The sequence below is a fragment of the Lethenteron reissneri genome, chromosome 39 (genome assembly GCF_015708825.2).
Source record: "Lethenteron reissneri isolate LAM-NWPU_2019-01 chromosome 39, ASM1570882v1, whole genome shotgun sequence".
Classification (NCBI taxonomy): domain Eukaryota; kingdom Metazoa; phylum Chordata; class Hyperoartia; order Petromyzontiformes; family Petromyzontidae; genus Lethenteron; species Lethenteron reissneri.
The window spans coordinates 6,708,460-6,729,210 of NC_083817.1; the positions used below are offsets into that span (position 1 = coordinate 6,708,460).

General features: G+C 43.7%; 1 protein-coding gene across 2 annotated transcripts in view; it reads right to left on the minus strand.

Moving 5' to 3' along the window:
- The window catches only part of LOC133351847 (beta-1,4-galactosyltransferase 2-like), a 42,634-nt gene extending 22,755 nt beyond the window's left edge, over nt 1–19,879 (minus strand). The window contains exon 1 of one of the 2 annotated variants that reach the window (XM_061567411.1): nt 18,796–19,879. In XM_061567411.1, the coding sequence (XP_061423395.1) occupies nt 18,796–19,099 (304 nt within the window). In that variant the 5' untranslated portion in view covers nt 19,100–19,879. The remainder of the gene's footprint in view (nt 1–18,795) is intronic. The other variant, XM_061567413.1, reaches the window with a different exon arrangement.
- Nucleotides 19,880–20,751: the final 872 nt, after the last annotated feature.

Below are 20,751 nucleotides of genomic sequence, written 5' to 3' on the forward strand. Positions count from 1 at the left end.
GTTTGTCCATCACTATTTTGAACCACGATCAGTCAGACCTACTCTTTTCCAAAAACATTTCAGTCATTTTGATTGTCTTTTTCCCTTTTTCGTCGATTTTTCTTTTCTTCATAGAGTCCGTTGTATTGCTTCTCCTCACCCTTATTTGACTTTTCTATTTTTCTTTCATTGGATTTTTCAGCTGTGTTTCATTCACTTATCTCCTTTGCTACTGTGTCCATGGTATATCTTGAAGCACTCAATGTGCAGTGGCGCTTTGCATTCATCACATGCATAGGTATGCGTTTGTCACAATGACGACATCCCTGGAACCGGTGCATCGTGTTGATTGGCCAGTGAGAAGCTGTCATATCTTGCCCAATCGTCAACAGTGGCAGCCAGTAGAGATCTCCTTCCGTGGCTCAGTGGTTTCGTCCCAAACATTTGCATAAGAGACTGTGCCACTATCCATGAGAAGGTGAGCAGGTCGATGGTCCCTCCCATAACGTCTCTGTGAAAGGAAATGGCTGTTTACGAGTGCACTGTTGAGTGGCCATGCAAAGATGGGCCACCACCACTTCTTAGACCTGATCGAGATATGATATCTTGAAACCTGTAGGTCGTGAAGGTCAACACCATCAATGTGCTCATTGTATCGGTTTATGCATTTTGGTTGTGGGACTTTGTCAAAGGCACGTCGCTCCTTGTTCCATCTCTTGACAGAGGGGTTTCACTGTATTTCTCCTCCATGTTTGTTGCCACTGTGACAATGTTATTGTCTTTCCAACGAACTAGCAACTTGTCTCCTTGGGTCAGAACCTCAAAAGGTTCCCCGACGTAACTTCATGAAGTCCTTCTGTGGTTTGAATAATAAAACGTCAAACAGACGATTTTTCCTCATCGTTCCAGAGCTCCCATATCTTCTTTTAGTCATTTCATCAAGGAGTGCAGGCGAACTGGAGAGGTTGTCATTAAGGAACTTGCAACCTTGAGGCACCTGAGATTGTTCTGCAAGACCGAGAACGACACTGGGTCCCTGACCCAACCCAGTCTCAGGGAGGAAAGTGTGGGATCCACCATATGGCTCAATGTGATACATGTAACCACTGGATGAGGCAAGGTTCCATAGCTTGTAAACAAAACGGATTGGTTTACCTCTTATGAATTGCTTACATCCATGTCAGCCATAGTATCAGATCATGCTCTCATCCACTGACAGCCATTCCTGAAATGGAATGACTTTGTATGACTGATTGAGCTCGGAGAAGAATAGCCTAGCATTAAAAAAACGGGTCGTGAGTGAACTTTGTGTTGTAAACCATATGAACTGAGGCCATTATTTCATCAAAGCGATTTCTCCGCCATTGCATCTGAAATGCTATTATTGTGTACATCACTGTCAAGTGACCGGTACATGTCTTCTTGTAATAAAGCTGTACCCAGATGTGATAATGATGCCATATAATGTAAGGAGCTCATCCATACTCAGATACAGTTGCTTGTCCTTGGTCTGGGTGGTTGTAGAGGTTGGACATTTCAATGGTGATCTCTCTTCGGATGGGTGGATACATTAGTAGGAAAACATCCATTGGGTTGGGGCAGCTTTGTTTTACACATTCTGCAGCATTTGGGCTGTATACTATGTGGTTTGGAATCACAGCGGTGGCAGGCCTCTTCGATCGTTTGAACACTTGATCTTTATTTTTGACCAACTGCAGCTTTGCCCTTGGCTCTTCTGGCTGCCCAATATGGCTTATAGAGGCCCTTGGCTCTTTATTATCAACAGTGGAGGGGGGTGGGGGAGGGGTAGGTCATCATCACTGATAACGTTGTTCCTGTCATGATCTGTTTACATAAGTTCAGCATATGCATTCAACAGATTGGCTGGCAAATGGCCTGTCTCCCCCTCATAGTCCATATCTCACCCATCGCTATCACAATCACTGAGGACAGCATCTTTCTCATTTTGAGGGATAACTGCAATGTTGCATGCCTGGTCTGGGAGGTCATCTAGATCCAACATATCCAGAACTTGACTCAAAGTGAAACTAAAAAATAGAACAGTAGAAAGTTAGGTAGAACAAGAACTATGTATGTGTATAAGTATGTGTTTACCTAAGATCTGGGCAAAGTCCCATCAGTGAGCTCCTCCGGCAGGCAAGGCTGCGTTGGCTGGGTCATGTAGCCCGCATGCCCAGCCACCGCATGCCTAAACAGCTTTTGTTCGGCCGGATCAAGGGGGCTAGACGGGCGCGGCACGGGCTGGAGAGGAGATGGAGTGATGTGGTACAGGAGGACGTGGAGCTGAGTGGACTTGCCGATGACTGGTACCAGCGGTGTCAAGATCGGCCTCAGTGGAGGAGGCTCGTGAAGGACGCTACTGGGCAGTTGGAGGCAGTCGCCCTCCAACAACAACGGAGGGCGGAGGAGCGACGCTCACAATAACGAGCGGAGCGCCGGGTGGCTAAAGCACAGCAAGTTGGCACAGTAGGGGGCACAGGTGGTGCATCAGCCAGTCATCTCGGTCATCTCGGTCAGTCAACCCGTGGCACCTGGGTCTGCCCCATGACCTCCTGCCAGCGGGCGTTCGACACTTCACGTGGCCTCAAGGTGCACTTGGCCTGGCACAAGCATCGTGGTGACGTCACCGCCACTTAGTGGCGAATGGCGGTTGTTGTGTTGTTGTGTTGTGTTTACCTAACTCCATCAAAAAAGTAACCTGCAGTGCCACACCTATTACCATCATTAGGGGAAAAAACGGTGATCCAATCTCCGACTCCCAGGAACAGGTTTGCAGATTTGCTGAGCATTTCTGTGAAGTCCTGGGGGAGGGGAAATCCCTTGACATAGGAAACATCGTGGGACAAAGTGGGGATGACAATGCAGAGGCTGTGGTGCCCCAAATATTTGAAGTGAGTGGCTGGCTGAGGTGCCATCTGTTGAGAAAGTACTAAAGGCGATCCAGAGTCTGAGACCAGGAAAGGCACCGGGCAGAGATGATCTCCCAAGCGAAATGCTGAGGGAGGGTGGCGTTTGTGCACAAACTGGCCTACATGACATCATAACAACAGTCTGGCCCACTGGACACGTTCCGCAGGACTGGAAGGATGCCCTGGTGGTCCCCCCCTCTTTAAGGGGGACCGCACAGACTGTAACAACTACAGGGGCATCTCACTCCTCAGTGTGCCGGGAAAGGTCCTGGCAAGGATTATTCAACATCGCCTTTCTAAGCACGCTGAGGAGAGGCTTTCGGAGCCTCAATGTGGTTTCAGGAAAGGGCGGTCCTGCACAGACACCATATTTTCTGTCCATCTGCTACACCAGAGGTGTAGGGAATTCCAGCAAGACCTACATCTCTGCTTTATTGACCTGGTCAAGGCCTATGATACTATCAGTAGGCCTGGGCTCTGGGTTGTTCTTCATCCTGGTCAATGCGGGTCAAGGTGAAGTGGACCCTTAGCATATCAAATCAGCAATGGCGTGAGCAGCTGCGATGAATTTGGTCATTTCATATGGCACTGCGTGAACAACTTTAAAATGTCGAGGCCAGTGGTTTTGTTTGCGCAATTGCTGCATTGGAATGCATTCCTTTTAGTTTTTTTGTAGAAACTAGAAATCCGATCAGCTCAAAGGAGAACCAGTGTTGTGAGAATACAAACGAGGTTCGTTTTACACTACCTGGAGTTAAAATTACACAAAATTCCTGCTGCTTGCAGCTGAGAATCTTAAATTGGAATGGGCTGATATATTGCATCCTCTCAAACTGCAATGGTCGATTGTACCGAACTTTTACTTCAGTAACAAATATAAGTAAGCAAATAATACACCTTCCAATATATGTTGTTCCATGTAAAAACATGTTCTTTGTATATACAGACAGTCTCTGGGTTGTGGAAGACCCGACTTATGGAAATCCGATTTTACGGAAATGCTCCCCATAAATCATGTAAAAAAGAATACGCGGAAATGTTTACATTAGTTACATGAAGCACAAGTAGTGCAGTGCGGAAAGGTTGTGGATGAATTAAAAGTCCTCGTCCCACGGCTTGCTGGAACTGGTGCTGGTGACCTGACAGATATCAAAAGACAACGAAGCCTTCCTCTCTGTTAAAGATGGGTGCTTGTGATGTAAAACTATATTAATGAAGCTATTTTCAGTTTACCAGGTAAGACCCACTGAGCTATATAGCTCTTTTTGAGAAGCGACATGGCCACAAACCATAGCTCAATGAAGTGGCTTATCGTGTGAAAATTTATAGAAGCTAAATATTTAAAAACGCATGTTCATTCTAAATGTGGAGGGGAAAAACCAGTGGACGCGGAGAAAAATCCACCCATGGGAAAACATGCAAACTTCAAATATACGGGCATCAGTGTCGGGATTGAACCCACGACCTCCTGTATACCAGGAAAAATAGTTAACATCTCGCCACCGTAGCACCCTCATATAATACGTGACACAAAACAATCATTAGCATCTGACTGCTGATGATACACTTAAGTTGAAAAGTACCGTACTAGAAGGCTGTGTGTAAATGTACATTTGTATGTGGAAAGGCAGATTTGTGAAAGAGGCATTTGTCCTGCTGATGATGGCATATGTTACTTTTATTCTCCACAATGACCCGCAATTGTTATTTTGTGTTTACCAGTGTGTGTGTGTGGGAGATCCAAATACAGGATGTGCCCAAGGGCAATCACTCATTGGCAAAACACACCTTATAATGCAATGTGAACCACAACACGATCAGATTTCATTCAGATCGGTTGCTATAACAACAAGCCTAAGTGATTTCCTATTCAAATGAGCATTGAAGGCAGTGCTCATATCTTGTTACCTTTCTGAGCCAGTGGTGGAGATTCCACATTCCTATGACGGGGTTAAGTCTATCCATAGGACAACCACTGTTTAATTCCCCACAAAGCGGTAACTAATTGCACCAGTCCCAAAAAGCTGATTTCCCAGAGTCAAATGGTGATATCATCGGCGTCATCAGCCGCTTCATATTGGGTGTTGCTCAAAGGGAGTTTTTCGCCTTCAAAGGCACGAGTAATTAATCACAATAAAGTAGTTGATTACTGAATACAGTAATTGTCACCAGTATCAAACCTAATTCTATTTCAATCGACTTACATTTGCATTGTAATGCTGAGGGGTGAGATAAAAGTTGTTTTTACAGAATGTGGAAGCTGCTAACAGTTGTTCTTTGACAGTGTACTTGTTATTGAATCAACGTGAAGTAAACAAACATGACCTTTTACAAACACTCCAGGTAACATAAAGATGAATCATTTATGAATGCATTTTAAAGATTTTCCCGTATTCTGGGATCAGAGTACAGGGCACTGACTATTGCATTATTGCTCCATACATTGTGCCTATCATAAAATACTCATCACCAGCCATGATCATTCCACTGATGGATGAAGGCCTCCGCCCAAGCCATGACAGAGTAAATGTTGATGGATATCCATTTTGCAGTCAGACAGCGTGGTGGTTAAGGTCCTCAAGTCACAAATAGAGGCGTGCGAGTTCAGCCGATTCAGCACATCATTCTATGGGGTTCATAAAATAAGTACCCCTTCATGGATGAAAACAATAAACAGTGGTTAACCTATACGAGAAATTATCCTTGCCATTTGAATGTGGAATTTCCACTTCTGGCCCAGGGCCATGACTTGACTGAACTAGGGTGAATTTCGATTTAAAGCTTTCGTGACTGCAGGGATTCATCTTCTTGGTTCTTTCGGTAAAGTCACGTAGAAGAAAAATAATAAAATAATGAAAATAAAACATTATAAAATAATTCTCACGACGTTTCGGCCACAACGCAAGCAGCCGTCGTCAGGTGGAGAACAGGTCTGTCGAGAAGGCAGAGTCTGCATGGCACGCCCCAGGCTTGGAACGACTATTTATGCTGGGATGGAGGGGCGAAGAGCGTCTTGACAAAATAATTTGCATATCAAGAGGAATTTAGCATATTAATGGGAAATGCAGATATGCGATTAAACACGTACACCAAGCTATTAAGGCTAATGGTTACTCCGACTACACAATCCGCAAAGCCATCACTCCAACCATCAAGAAGGATCCTGTTGAGGAGCCTTTCAAAACCATCACCTTACCCTACATTGCTGGGGTCACAAAAAATATCTCCAAAATCCTGGTAAACACAAGATCCAGGTCCGATTCAACACAGTACATAAAATCCGTGATCTGGTCCCGTCTGTAAAAGACGTAGTTCCAGACATACAGTACCCTGGCGTTTACAAACTAAGTTGCCTCTGTGGTAGCAGTTACATTGGAGAAACCAAACGACATGTCTCGGACCGCATCCGTGAACATGAAGCAGACTTGAAACACGGTAGGACAAACACCTCAGCCGTGGCAGATCACTGTTACAATTCAGTGGGCTCGCATGACATTGACTTCTCCAAGACAGAGGTTCTCTGCAAGCCATCCAGCTACCATGAGAGATTTGTCCATGAGGCGATCCACATATACAAACACAGAGAAAATTTCAACCGAGAAGATGGATTCTGGCTCAGCAATCATTGGAAGGACGTAATAAACCATTTAGGATCTTAACTGATTGTGTTCACGTTTACGGTGACTTTCAGACCGCAGTCCACTCACTGACATTGACTATATATCTTATATTCTCCGCAGGGAATGGATTCTTTGCTCCACTGCAAGCTTCCTACCACCACTCTCCCATTAACATATTTTGTTGCTTCCTCTTAGTACCTTTCACGCGACGGTCAATGGTATAGTGTATAGCATATTGTACAATAATAAATAGTATTAAAATGTAATGGTTAATACAATGTATAAGGTAATAGTATCGTAATTGTATAGTGAATATACAGCAGTGTGGTATACAGTTGGGTGGGTAAAATAATACATAGTGTAATATTACAATGTATAGTCTATAAGCATATTAGTTGCTGCGGCGCCATATTATTAACATTCCTTCCCTTTATTAATTATAACCTTACTCCCTCCCTTTGATACTGCTAATCCTGCATAATGTATGGCCATAATGACTTTAAACCCCTCGCAAAACCTCCGACGCATTTCACAAGTAGTACTAATCGCATATCTGCATTTCCCATAAATATGCTAAATTCCTCTTGATATGGAAATTATTTTGTCAAGACGCTCTTCGCCCCTCCATCCCAGCAGAAATAGTCGCTCCAAGCCTGGGGCGTGCCATTCAGACTGCCTTCTCGACAGACCTGTTTCTCCACCTGAAGACGGCTGCTTGCATTGTGGCCGAAACGTCGTGAGAATTATTTTATTACGTTTTATTCTCATTATTTTATTATTTTTATTCTACGCGACTTTACCGAAAGAACCAAGAAGATGAACTAGGGTGGTCAATCATCTTGAGATTGGTTTAACACGTAGGCTTTCGCGAACAATATCATCCATAAGAGGGTTTTTTTGGGTTAGATCGTGTAAATATGTGTCGTTAAACCCGCCACCACCTGACACATCCAACTAGTAAGGGTTGTCACGTAAACAGAACGTGCCAATTCGTCACGAGTACAGCACACCGATGTGTTGGCTCTCCAACACATCTACAATCGGAGCACAACGTTTTGCCAGTAATTACAACTAGCTTCATCAAGCGACAGCCCGATTTGTGGAGAAGTCCACCTGTTTCGTTCATTATATAGAGGCGTAGATGTGGTGACCACACTTGTGTGCTCTTCTTGCGCAAAGCGTGGGGGGGATTAATGAGTCAACGCACATTATGCGAGACCATTGATCTTGTCCTTCCTGTCCACACTTGTGACAAATGCCATGTTGGGCAAACAGGACGATTGATCAGCACGAGACTAAAAGAAGACCAAATAAATATTAGATACTCCCAAACTGTTAAAAGTAGCAGAACACGCGTGCCAAAAAGGACACAATTAATTTTGATAATGTTGAAGTTCTGTGCAAAACTAGTTACGACTGGCCAAGACTAATTAGAGAATCTATCGAAATTGAAAGGAATAAAAATAATTTTAACTGTTCGGATAGTGCTGCGTTGAAGCTAATCATAAAATAATACATTGTTTAAATGCATGCCTATACAGGCCACCATACTTCAATAGGGATTACCACACACACAATTAACAGGAAGGACAAGATCAATCGGCTCGCATAATGCGCATGCATAATGTAGTAGAGCTTAGTTTCGATTTCAGACCCGTGCGCCTGTGTCGAGTTTGTACGTTCCTCCTTGTTCTGTACGGGTTAAAGAAACCGGGAGATGGAACCAGCGACAGCTGGAATGCTAGTCAAATTTGTTGGCCACTACAACACCGCCACGGCAGCATTCCTTGTGCCGAATTAGAGCGGTAGGATTATAGAGAAGGGCCTGTTGCCTCCTGCGTTTGCCGTGGGGCTGTCGTTCTTTGAGAAAACGTGTTTGTCAGCAGCAAAAAAAAACCTAACCTCAACAAAGACTGCCTCACCGCCTGACACGTACTGTATTACACACAAGCCTGGATAATGTTTAGACATTTTTTTTCTTTCATTTTCACATCACAAGCCTGGATTTCCTGTCAATGGTACCGCTCCTAATGTCCTTGAGGTGTGTAGTCAACCTTCTAAAAGAGCCACTTTTAAATTGCTATAAAATGTTATTCAACGAAAGTCTACTACTCTGTGTGTTCGCAGTTTATTGTACATGTTCTCCGATTACTCCGTCTCGTGAAGAGTGTATTTAGTAGATGTGGATGAACAATAATCAAGCACAGCCTTTTATCAATCCACTGCTGGATGAAAGCCTCCACGAACGTTTCGGTGATGGCAGTTGTTTGACCATGCATCATCACGCTGGTCAATGCGGCTTGGTGAAGGAGATGGGTGTCAGCAGGGCCGGTTCAGACATCACTCGCCATCGATATCTGAACCAGCCCTGCCGGCTATCCATGTCTAACATACCGGCCCATTGCCAACATTGCCATCGATGTCAGCCCTTGCCGAAATCGATGGCAAGGGCGCCACGGTGGCAAGATGTTGACTGCCTTGGTAAACAGGAGGCCTTGAGTTCCATCCTGACCTTGACACCTGAATATTTGGAGTTTGCATGTCTCTTTCACCATTGGTCATCTGTAGTTTTTGTCTGTGTCCACCGATTTTTCCCCTCCACATTTAGAATAAACACACATTTTAGAGTATTTGGCTACTATAAATGTCCACGAGATGATAAGTCTCTTCGTTGAGCTATCATTTGCTGGCCAGGTCGCTTTCTGATAAAGGGCTATATTTTCTCTGGGTTTTTCGGGAAAACCACGTAGATAGGTACAAATTAATAAGAATATTAAATATTAAATAAACAAAAAACTATATCACAACACAAGCGACCGTCATCAGGAGGAAAGAGGAGGAAAGCTGCTGAATGCAGACTGTTTTATAGGGTGTAGACCTCTTTGTAACAAATAAGGCACGAGTATGCTTTAATCCGTTTGTTCTTGTGGTGTACAGCATTGCACTGTGTGTGGTCTATTACCAACAGAAGTACGTCAGTGAGCCGGATATTTCCTCACATTACAGAGTACAAAAAGCAAGCCACACAATTGAATGTGGTCTGTATAAGAGTAATGCGGCAAAAAAGAACCACATTTAGATTGTCACCAGCAGCTATGACAATACCATACGAAGGAAAAATAATTATTTTAACTTGTGTCCAATTAACATATTCAGTATAGCACATCTACAAAGGAGGTGGAGTGTTGAAATTAGCTCCTGGGCAGGTGCACTAGGTGGATTGTTGTATGGCAGGATAGGGAAACATGGTGGTGGCTTGGGGAGTCCTTCATCCAGCAGTGGATTAATCATAGCTGATTATGGACTTGGCATTTAGCTCATTACAGAAAACAAAAACGTTTGATTCCGAGCCTAAGTTGAGGGATATCTTAACCGGTTCTGTGCCACTTCATCACCAACCTGCACGACCAGCATGGTGAAGTATAGTCAAGCAAAACCAATGGCGAACAGAGCATGGAGAGGCCTTTATTCTGCACTGGATAGCCAATGTTTGATTATGATTATGATAATACATATTTACCATGTTAACTGTAAACTAAGTGTGCCAAGAAGCATGGAGATGCACGCTTGGAATTACGTAGAGAGACATGGATTGGAAAACGTACACCGTTAAATGTGTTTCAAACTGTCAAGAAATGTACATGATCTTGGGAGATTGAGCGATGAACTTGGCTTGCGTGTAGGTAACTAGGTGGATTTTTTCATCGCGGAATCGTGAGATGTAATGGCTTTGGGAGGCCGTCATCAAGCAGTTGATTCATCATGGCTGATGATGATTAATCGCAATGGGAATAATGAAAAAAAAACTCTCATTCGCCAATAACACTACCTTCAAAGAAAAAAACACCGGTGATGTTTCAGGCGAGCGTGCTTCTTCATAATACATAAATGTGGACAATTACCATCGCCCCCTGTTCATTATGGGTTATATTTGTACAGTGATCGATTTCTGAGTCCACATAGATGTTACCCACCGGTGAAGAGGTTGAGAGAGAATTGTAAACTGGTTATGGAGTATAAAAATGCAACAGGTCTGAGTGGTGGAAGAATTCCTGTGGACCAATATTAGGCACATTATGTTTTCAAAATGCCTTACAACAAATATCACAAACAACATCCCTGTTTGCTGACAAACCATGTTTTTATTTTTATTTAATAGTCCTGTTCTAATGCTGGTTGAGGTGGCACAATTTCATATGGGCTGGAAAAACCTGAATTATTACTGCACTTGCTCACCCGAGGTTGTGGCTGAATTACAATACAAGCGATGTACTTGTCGGGAGCAAGTATTTGTTTTACCACCCTTAAAATCAAAATCATTCGCCAATGACACTGCCTTAAAAGTAAAAAAATATATAATAGCAAATGAGTTCACAATAACAAACCGGTCGACTATTTTCAGCACATTTTTTTAGCATGAATTATATGTTCGAGGGTGCTTTTTCAGCAACAACATCGGTCATGATCTATCCACTGCTGGATGAATGCCTCCAAAAGCCGTCACCATCTCTCACGATTCTGCGCTGTAATGATCCACCGAGCACCTGCACACAAGCCGAATTCTCATCACTCCATCTCCTCGTCGCATGTCTCGGCAATAGGCCATAATCCCTTCTCGCAACGTGTCGTGGCCAAGCACCCTTACTTTTCTGAAGAGTCAAAATGATGATCTCTTTAACTTCCGGATGTTTTTCACAGTATAAAAGGACACTACGCCTGACAATAATTCCCGATGGGGCAGATGCTTGCGTAACGCTTACATTCATTCGATAATTGCGTTCATTGCATTTTTGGCAATGCATTATTTTGACTTCAGTCAAAGATGACGTATAATATCGTGTACTTGTTGCAGACACCCGAGGCCAGGGAGTCGGCAAACAAAATAACAAGAACAGCCATTTTGTCGGATTCGGTAAAGCAACTCGATATTTCAAGAGCCGCAAAGCACGGGAATAGGAGATGGTGGGGCCCTTAATAAAAGTAGTTGTCCCAGAGGTGGAGCTAGGATATTTTGCGCCCGGGGACGAACTATAAAATTGGCGCACATTTTCCTATTACATCGAATAAGGAATAACAATTTAAATTTTAATGAAACTTTGTATTTAAAGAAGCAAATTTATAGAAATGATATTACATGGCTCACTCAGTCACTGTCGTAGACTGGTTGACATAGTCTACAAAAGATTAATTTTTCTTGATTTCACTGTCGCAAACTGGTCAATCACGTAATCAAAATCTGTTTTTTCAAATGTTTCTCTTTCAACGCTAAGAAGAGCAAGATCGCTGAGACGATCTTGTCCCATTGAAGCACGCAAATACGACAAAAAAAGTTTCAATTTGCTGAACGACCGCTCACAGCTTGCAATTGAAACTGCTATTGTTAATAAAATTTGCAGTGAAATTCGCAAATTCGGAAATATGTCGTCTCCATAAAACACAATAAAACTAAGAAGATCCAAAGGAGTTTCTGGTAGAACTTCATTCCGGTTACTGAGCAGCATTTTTCAATCTCCAATTTCTGTGAAAAGTTCGTGGCCATTGATGTCGGTGTCATAGAAATTTCCAAAATCTGTGCAATTTCGACGAATTGCATCGAAATCTGTGTCGGATAGAAGAGTTTTGACGTCCAGCAGAAATCCATATTTTGTGTTCAGGTCTTTTAGTCGTAAAAACCGTGTTGACATCTCCTGTTGAAGTCGATAAAGTACGCTCTTCATAACGCGCACAATTTCTTCTTCTGCTGAAAGTCCTGCATCTCTTGCCAGTTCTCCTGGCATCTTCTTCTGTCCACATCTATCCCCCAGGCTGTGCATCTTGTTTTGGCGTTTTCTACAGCAACTTGGCTCAACTCATCACGTAGCTTGACAAATTCATGCTCCAAAGATTCAAGATCAGTTGCTGCTTCCTTGAAGTTCATAGTAGGATACTGTTGTATCTATGCCCCGTTTTCCAAAAATTCCTGTAAGCGCATCTGAACACGATACATTTTTCCAAGAATGACATTCTATAAATGTAATACAACTATGAAGTTAAAATGTAATACGCATGCCTGTAACTGTTCTGCATCGCTTCTGGTTTCAGGCGTCATAGTTACGTCCTCCGATAATTTGTCTAGCAGCCCTACTAGTTCATCCAGTCCTTCATAGATAGCTTTAACAGCTTCTGATCGTGCACTCCAGCATGTTTCAGACTCCCACTTTACTGTGATGGGCACAGCTTTTTTTAACTCTTCCCAACGAATTGTTGAATGAGAGAAAAACAAATATATACTTTCAACTGTTCCAAAAAATGTGACGAAATGTGGATCCTGTTTAGCTGAGTGTACTCCTGCTAAGTTTAAGCTGTGGTTGTCACAGTTGACAATGCTCTGTGATTTGTCACATATTCGTTGTTGAAGGCCGGATATATGCCCAGTCATCACAGCAGCATTGTCATAACATTGTGCCCGACAGTCGGCTAGAGGTATGTCAGATTTCAGTCTTTCGACGATGACTCTTTCTAGGCTTGCTGCATCTTTTGCATGTATATCGATATAACCTACAAAAAATATTTGATAGTTACTTTTTTAGTTTGAAAATCCACATCCACAAATCTTATGACCTGAGGAAGCTGTTCCCGATGTCCTAGATCAGGAGTTGAGTCAAGTAAGATACCGTAGTACTTGTTTTTCCTGATATCACTCAACAATTGGTTCTTTACAGTCGACGCAAATATGTGGATACATTCATTCTGGATTTCCGGTGACAAATAAGAAACTGATCCCGGATTTTCTCCTGCGTGCTGTACGTGTTTTGCTAACAATGGGTCATACTGCACGAGTTTGATCAGCGCGATAATTTTTCCAACATTTTTATCCTCATCCGCATTCAAATTTTCCTCATGGCCACGTAGTGCCAAATTTTGTGAAACCAGAAACTTAATACAGGTGAGTATTCTTTGCAATATATCTCAACAACGTTGTTTTTCCAAATGAATCTGAGCTTGAACCACTGCGTCAATTCCAGTACCATCAATTATCTATCCTTCGTTCGGCTTCCTTCCATGCAGTAAAAGCTGTGCGGTGGCTAGGATTGTTTTCATGAGAATTTAGTTTTCTGGCTTTCTCCACCTGTTAAAACCGTTTGTTAACTCAAACGAAGCTCGTGAGTTTGAACTCGATGATGTAAATAATAGACAACAAAAACAGTAAGCAGCTTTATTGATTGGTGAATATAATAGCCACGAACGATTCACTTCCTCTCCGTTCGCTAGTCGGCGTTTAAACCATGATGATGTAATTGAACGTGCGTGGGCTGCTCTGGCTGCTGCAGCCGCCTGGAGCGTGGTGGTGTCACTAATAAGAACTTAAAATAGGCCATCGTAGTTTCTGCCACCAAAAAACAGGCCAGTGACTAAGGCTGAAAGACTGCGCCTGTCTGTTGTTTGGGACGTTCTTCCATGTAAGTTCTTAATAGGCGCGCGTACCAAAATGTAATTACATGACATGTAGGCTGTGTGTGGCGGGATATATAAACTTTTAGGTTGAGGTGTAGATTTGTGCAGTAGTTTCAGGCTGCCGCGCCCGCCGCAATAAGTTATAATGTAACGTTGTAAGCCTCATTTTGGCGCCCCTTTACCTTGGCGCCCGGGGACATATGTACCCCCTGCCCCCCCCCCCCCTAGCTACGCCTCTGGTTGTCCTTAAAAAGCCGCATGCGTCTCCAAAGTCGCAGGTTGCCGAACCGCGCTCCAAGCATTCTACACGACTTTACATAAGATAGTATTGTAATTTATTGTCCTGCCACAGTGCTTAGCCTTGGCACACTCGGACTATGAGCCTGGTGGCCTGAGTTTGTGCCAAATAATTCTGAACTGGTCCTGAGTGCCCAAGTAAAAAAAAGACCCGCACCAACCACAGGCATAAAAACAGCACTGTGTATATAAAGCACAGTAGTACATTTGTGTTAGTCAATCAAATGTCGAGTGACCAAATGCCTGGGGTGTTTGAGCCAGATATTCCGTAACTCCGACAATTGGCACCAGTTTTGCCAAGCCCGCTTTATAAAAGCGGAATAAAACTTTTTTAGAAGTAGCTTACATGGGTTTTTTTTGCGGGGGTTCGTTTTATTTGGAGGTCGTTTTATTTGGAGGCTGTTTTATTTGGAATCTTTTTGTGTTACAGGTGACTGCAACACGAAGTTATAGTTTGATAATAATGGTTGTAGGACCGGTTTAGGCAATTGACAAGTGTTAATGTATTGTGCACGTAATTAAGAGATTGAGAATCCTCGTATCCACACTCTCCGACTGACATGGTTGGCTACGTACGGTGCGAAAGAAGTTCAAAACGTACAGGTAGTTCTCGGCTTACGAACCCAATTCGTTCCAGAGGCACGTTCGTTTGTAAGTCGAACGGTTTGTAAGTCGGAACACAATAATGCACTACATTTAAATGCCCATACGGTCAGTGTTGTGAAACGTGTTACGGTTCAACGAAAAAAAGGGGGGGGTTCGCTCATCTGAACAAGTGCGAGTTCGCTTTTTTAAATACATTTTACTACTATTTTTTCCATGGAAGCTGGTTTATAGGTACGGGTGTTCGTAAGTCGTGCATTTGTAAGTCGAGGACTGGCTGTATAAAAACATAACTCCGCCATTCATATCAGAAAACACCCACCAGTTGTGAATGTTCTGGCGTGTCCAATTAAATAAAACATCCTACGTTCCACGTCCGAGATGTTCTGCAATCTGTGCCCCATTGAGGCAACAGGGGCCACGGGAGGGTGGAGAGCATGAGGATGGCCTCTTTTAAAATGAACCTAATTACACACACATTTATTTTACAAATATTTTGCGTGCAACTTAATGTTGTAGGCAGCAAAACTACAACAGTACAACATTTCTTTTTTTTCGTTATTATAAACACCTTCACATTCCACCCTCTCTCAAGCCCAGTCGTGGTTGGCTATGCACGCCTGGAGGAATCCAGTGTTGTTGAGGCAGTGAGTGTTGGTGGATCACAAAAATGTGATGCAACTCCCTTCCCGTGCACGTCAAGGTGCCATACCCTGGGGATAGTGTTGCTCCCTTGCACGCGTGGGGTTTCTCCGCAGTTCCTCCGGTTTTCTTCCCATTTGTTTGAACACTCATCATTAATTGGCAGGACCCTCATTAAAACGAGTCTTATGTCTCAGCGTAACTTTGCTGGATAAATACATTATCTATTATCTCTTAAAAATGGGTTGTTCGGCTTATTTTAAGCTTGTTTTGAAAGGCAGTGCCTCTAGTTTTTTTCTCATGAGACTTGGCAACGCTGCTATGAATATATAGGTGTTTGGATAGCATGAATTGATGTGTATAAAGATCTGTGTTGAGATTGTGTTGAATTTCATTGCAGTACACTGCGGAGTTTGATAGACCGAGGCCGAAAAATGTTCAGGTTGGGTCTACAGTGGAAAATACGGCAATTCTTATTACATGTAATATATAAGTGCAAGGACGATATGTATATACAATGTATAGCTCAGAAACGATATAAAACAGTAATATAATAAATGCGCTCTGGAACTCTCCAGTCAAACTGTTTAACGAATTCTTAAATCCTCTTGTCGTCAAAATCCACAAATACACGCAAAGTTCTTACTCACCTTTGGCTGCTGACTTAGTAAATTGAAAGTTGCCCCCTACGCTTGACTTGAATACGCACAAAGGGAGGTTGTTTTTCACTTACGTTGCCTTGTCAAACCAACTCCTGGCCCTCGGCCAAACGGCTGTAGTGCAGTTAGCATGGGGGGGGGGGGGGTTTAGCATGGGGGTTGGCAATGGATGGAATGTTGAGGCTCCCCCCCCCCAACAATAATTGAAGTTGCAAACAGGTACAACTAGGTACTTAAAATTTAAGTAATAAATAACTGCCATTTTCCTCTAAGTTATTTCACTAAACTACAAACGAAACTCTTTTTTAGCAGATCAGGCCCACCGAGCTATATAGCATTTTTTCAGAAGCGATCTGGCCACAAATGATAGCTCAACGAAGTGGATTATCACGTGGAAATTTATAGCAGACAAATAATCGAAACGCGTGATGTTGATTCTAAACGTGGAGGGGAAAACCCGGAGGACCTGGAGAAAAATGCACGCGACCGCGGGGCAAGAGAGTGGCACACAAACTCCAAATATACAGCAGGCGTCAGGGTCGGGATCGAACCCACCGCATCCTCCATACCAGGCGAGGTCGTTAACAGTTCGCCAAAGTTGCGCCTCTCGAAGTCTCTAATGCACGTCTAATCATGACGTCGCTATTGTGGCACGTCATTGTGTGATTTACTCGGTGTAACTTGATAGCAAATCAATCGGCACGATAAACTGCAGTGATTATAAATACGCGTGGCAGGATCGTGTTGAGTGAATTACAATTGAAGGACTTAAGTCATCCTTATTCTGGCTGGGATTACATGAGGGGGGGGCGGGGAAGAATGCAAGACAATACAATTGTAAAATACAATTACAAATATTTGGGAAACTTGATATTGAGATATTTTTCGATTTAAAGCTTTCGTGACTGCAGGGATTCATCTTCTTAGTTCTTTCGGTAAATCATGGGATCTCCTTTGCCAGTACCAAAATATACTAATAGGGTTTTTCCCCTTTTTTTCTGGCAACAAAACTGACACCTTTTGCAAGGAATCATGCTTACATTAACCACAATACCTGCAGTCAAATGCAAACCAAAAACAATAATCTGGTTTGCATTTGACTGCAGGTATTGTGGTTAATGTAAGCATGATTCCTTGCAAAAGGTGTCAGTTTTGTTGCCAGAAAAAAGGGGAAAAACCCTATTAGTATCTTTCGGTAAAGTCACGTAGAAGGGAAGTATGTCTGAATGAAACAGCACGTGTGCTTTTTCATTCAGACGCTGTCGCCTCGACAGATCTGGTTTTCACCTGAGGACGGCTGTTTGCGTTGTGGCCGAAACGTCGTGAGAATTGTTTTATTATGTTTTATTTTTACTATTTTATTACTTCCCTTCTACGTGACTTTACCGAAAGAACCAAGAAGTTGATATTGAGATATCATGTCATGTCGCGGCGACTCGCGTTCCATTGCTGCTCACGTCCACCAGCGGTGACGAATATCGGAAGCGGTTCTGGGCTTCCCCTAAGTCGATTCGGCCGTAAATGCATATTATAATGCTGTGTACAATCACTTCCTCATGCTCCGTTGCTGGCATGAGTGATCGTCGTAGTCTGTTCAAGGTTATGGGGGGGGGGGGGTATTTGATTTTATTCCCTTTATTAACCGCGTGTAGAAATGACAGACAAAAAAATGTTAAGTTAAATATAAACTTGAGAAAATGACGCTGCTAGAATAAAATATGGCCAATGGTGAATGATAATGAGGTAGTGACAGCCAAGGTACGGAACGCGTCTTAGAGGTCACCCACAGGAAGCGATTACATCAGCTCGTGTGCGAAATGACGGCTTGGGGGAGGTCCTTCATCCAGCAGTGAATCGATCATGGCGGACTAGGATTGTGTTGTACGCGTGGGGGCTTTTGCACCGTGGGGAGGTCTCGTACCACCGAGATTCAAAGGAGGATTTGCGTGGATGTTATATACGGCGGTCCATTTATAGATAGCCCACCCCCCCCCAAAATAAAATAAACAGGGAGATTTCGCGTTAAATGATTGCACTCTCCCGTGTAGGATACAGAGCCATCCGCACTAACAATATCCACTCAGCCCTTCCTCCCCGTAGAAATGCTCTAAAGTTGAGTAAAAAACGTTGCTTCAACAATAACCACACCGAGCTTTATCATAACGCGTCAAACACACACAGGCGAGCACATCGTATTATTATTACTCATTGTTTAGCGTTCAACATTTGATTACAGTTTTACCAATGACTGCGTCGTACTTATCTTTTGTGTGCCCCTCTCACCGCGTCCAAGACGAGGTAAAGTTCACAGACGCATTGTAACCTCGTCAAGGGTGGCACAGTCTGGTTTTTTTTACAATCGGGTTTAATTGTCTTTTTATATTAAACCCGGTCATCTGAGATTGGGATAAATCCGGTTTAATTGGTTAAAAAAAAAAAACCGATGCCTGCCGCTGGAAAAATCGGGTTTTTCCACCCATGAACTTCATGGGCGCAATATAAACGCGAGTAAAGTATTGTTACAATATCGTTGTAGGTCGTTACGAGTATAGTTAACAAGCGAAGAGGAGCCGGAGAAGTAAATATGATTACTGCTTTTGTCGTTATCGAGCCGGGCGGGATGTTACTCACCAAGGCCTGCGGGGTCGTCGGAACACGGCTCCGTGGGTTCCCGGGGAGGACTCTGGCCCGAAACGTCGACGTTCTCCTGCACCCCGAGCGTGGCGCTTGCGAGGTCCGCCCGGTGCGTCTTCCTCATCGGCGGAGGGGGCCACACGGCGTCGGCGTCCGATCGGTCCGTCAGGTTTCTTTGGCGCAGGAACGAAATGGCCTTCGCGGGCACCTCGGAGTACACGACCAAGACCACGAAGAGGTGGACCGAGCACAGGATTACCAGCGACACGCACACGGTCTCCAGCGGTTTTGACAACGACATCTCAAGACGTTTTTGCGTCACCCGCTCCGATTGATCCCTTCCTCTTGATGCTGCTGCTGATGCCGATGATGCTCTCTTTCTACGTTGGGTTAACGAGTAATTAGTAACCGCTGCGGCTGGCTGGCTTGCAAGCTTGCTCGCTCGCTGCACAAAATAATTTGTAATCTATTACGGTAGGAAGAGGCAAAACGGCGGATTAAAGTCACGGAGGTGACATCTGACGACAAACTGTGGGGATTGATCGGCGCTGCAACTCAGAAAGAACCTCTCGACAGACACCGCTGCTTGCGCGGTTCCCACCTTTGTGCGTTATTTCTTCACAAAGTGTGTGTGTGGGGCGGTGGGGGAGGGGTTTATAGGGGTGGGGACCGATGGTGTTCCATAATGCGGAGAGAGTCCGACGCGCATACAGATGGTGGGAGGTGTCCAGGTGTCGTGAGCGACACGTATCTGTGGAATGCATCCAACGGCGAGGGTGTGGTGTCACCACGGAAGAGGGTCTCCATCCGTATGGAGCGGTATATTCGTTAGAACGTTTAGCTCAGGAGAGCGAGCGCCTATGTATGTTGATCGCTTTCAATTAACGTTCCACGTTTTGTTTTCATTTCGTTAGAGCAGCAGCGACTTTAGGATTCCGTAAATGGCGCAAATCAAACATTGGGCCCCCCACGTCTGACTGATTGTCACACCCTCTGAGCTGATAATGTAGTCACTACGCCATTGCCCCGAGGATGTTAATTAAGTAATGCTATGAAATGGTCTCAGGTGTATCGTCTGAGGCCATTTCATAGCAGTACAGCACATCGCTGGACTAGTGACGAATTATCACGTTCTGTTTACGTGACAACCCTTACTAGTTGGCTGTGTCGGGTGGTGGCGGGTTTTAACGACACATTTATATATTTACGCACGTGTTTAAAACTGTTTATCGTCCTATTAATATGCTGCACCGGACATCCCTTCCTTTGCAAACGAGATGTTCCATCTTGAGAAAGTATCCAGGTCACATTATTATTTTATAATCGCTAGCTAAATAAATAATACGTACGAACTGTACAGCACTTAATAATTGATGTGGAACCGGTGACGCAATGGTTTGCTAAGTGCGATATAAACGCGGGTGAACGTCAGTGCAAAGGGGTTTATGATCTATGCGTGTCCCCCCCTCCACCAATCACTAACTCGTGTTGACCAGCGTGATGAAGTATGGTTAGAAACTCCGATGGCCGACGTAGCTTGGAGAGGCTTTGATCAAGCAGCGGATTGACCAAAGATGTACATTATTATTTGTGATTTTTTATTGCAGCCCATTGTGAATCCATTGCGAGATGATATCGTCCCCATGCCATGTCGGTCACGATTGTTTGTTGTACCATACTTCTCCACTCTGGCCAGTGCTGGACAGTGAAGTGGACGGATTCAGGACCGCTCCCTCTGCACATGCGTGATTAAACAGTCAATAGGGTCGGTTAAAAAAACATAAGCTTCACCCTTTCCGGAAATAATACATGCGATAATATGTTCAAACACCAAGCAGACGTCTGTCACAAGTCATCAAAATCTACATTAACCACACACATGCTTGTAAACCATGCAAACAAACAGGCTTTCATTATGCATGGATTGTCCTTGAAAGTGATTAGCCTACACCT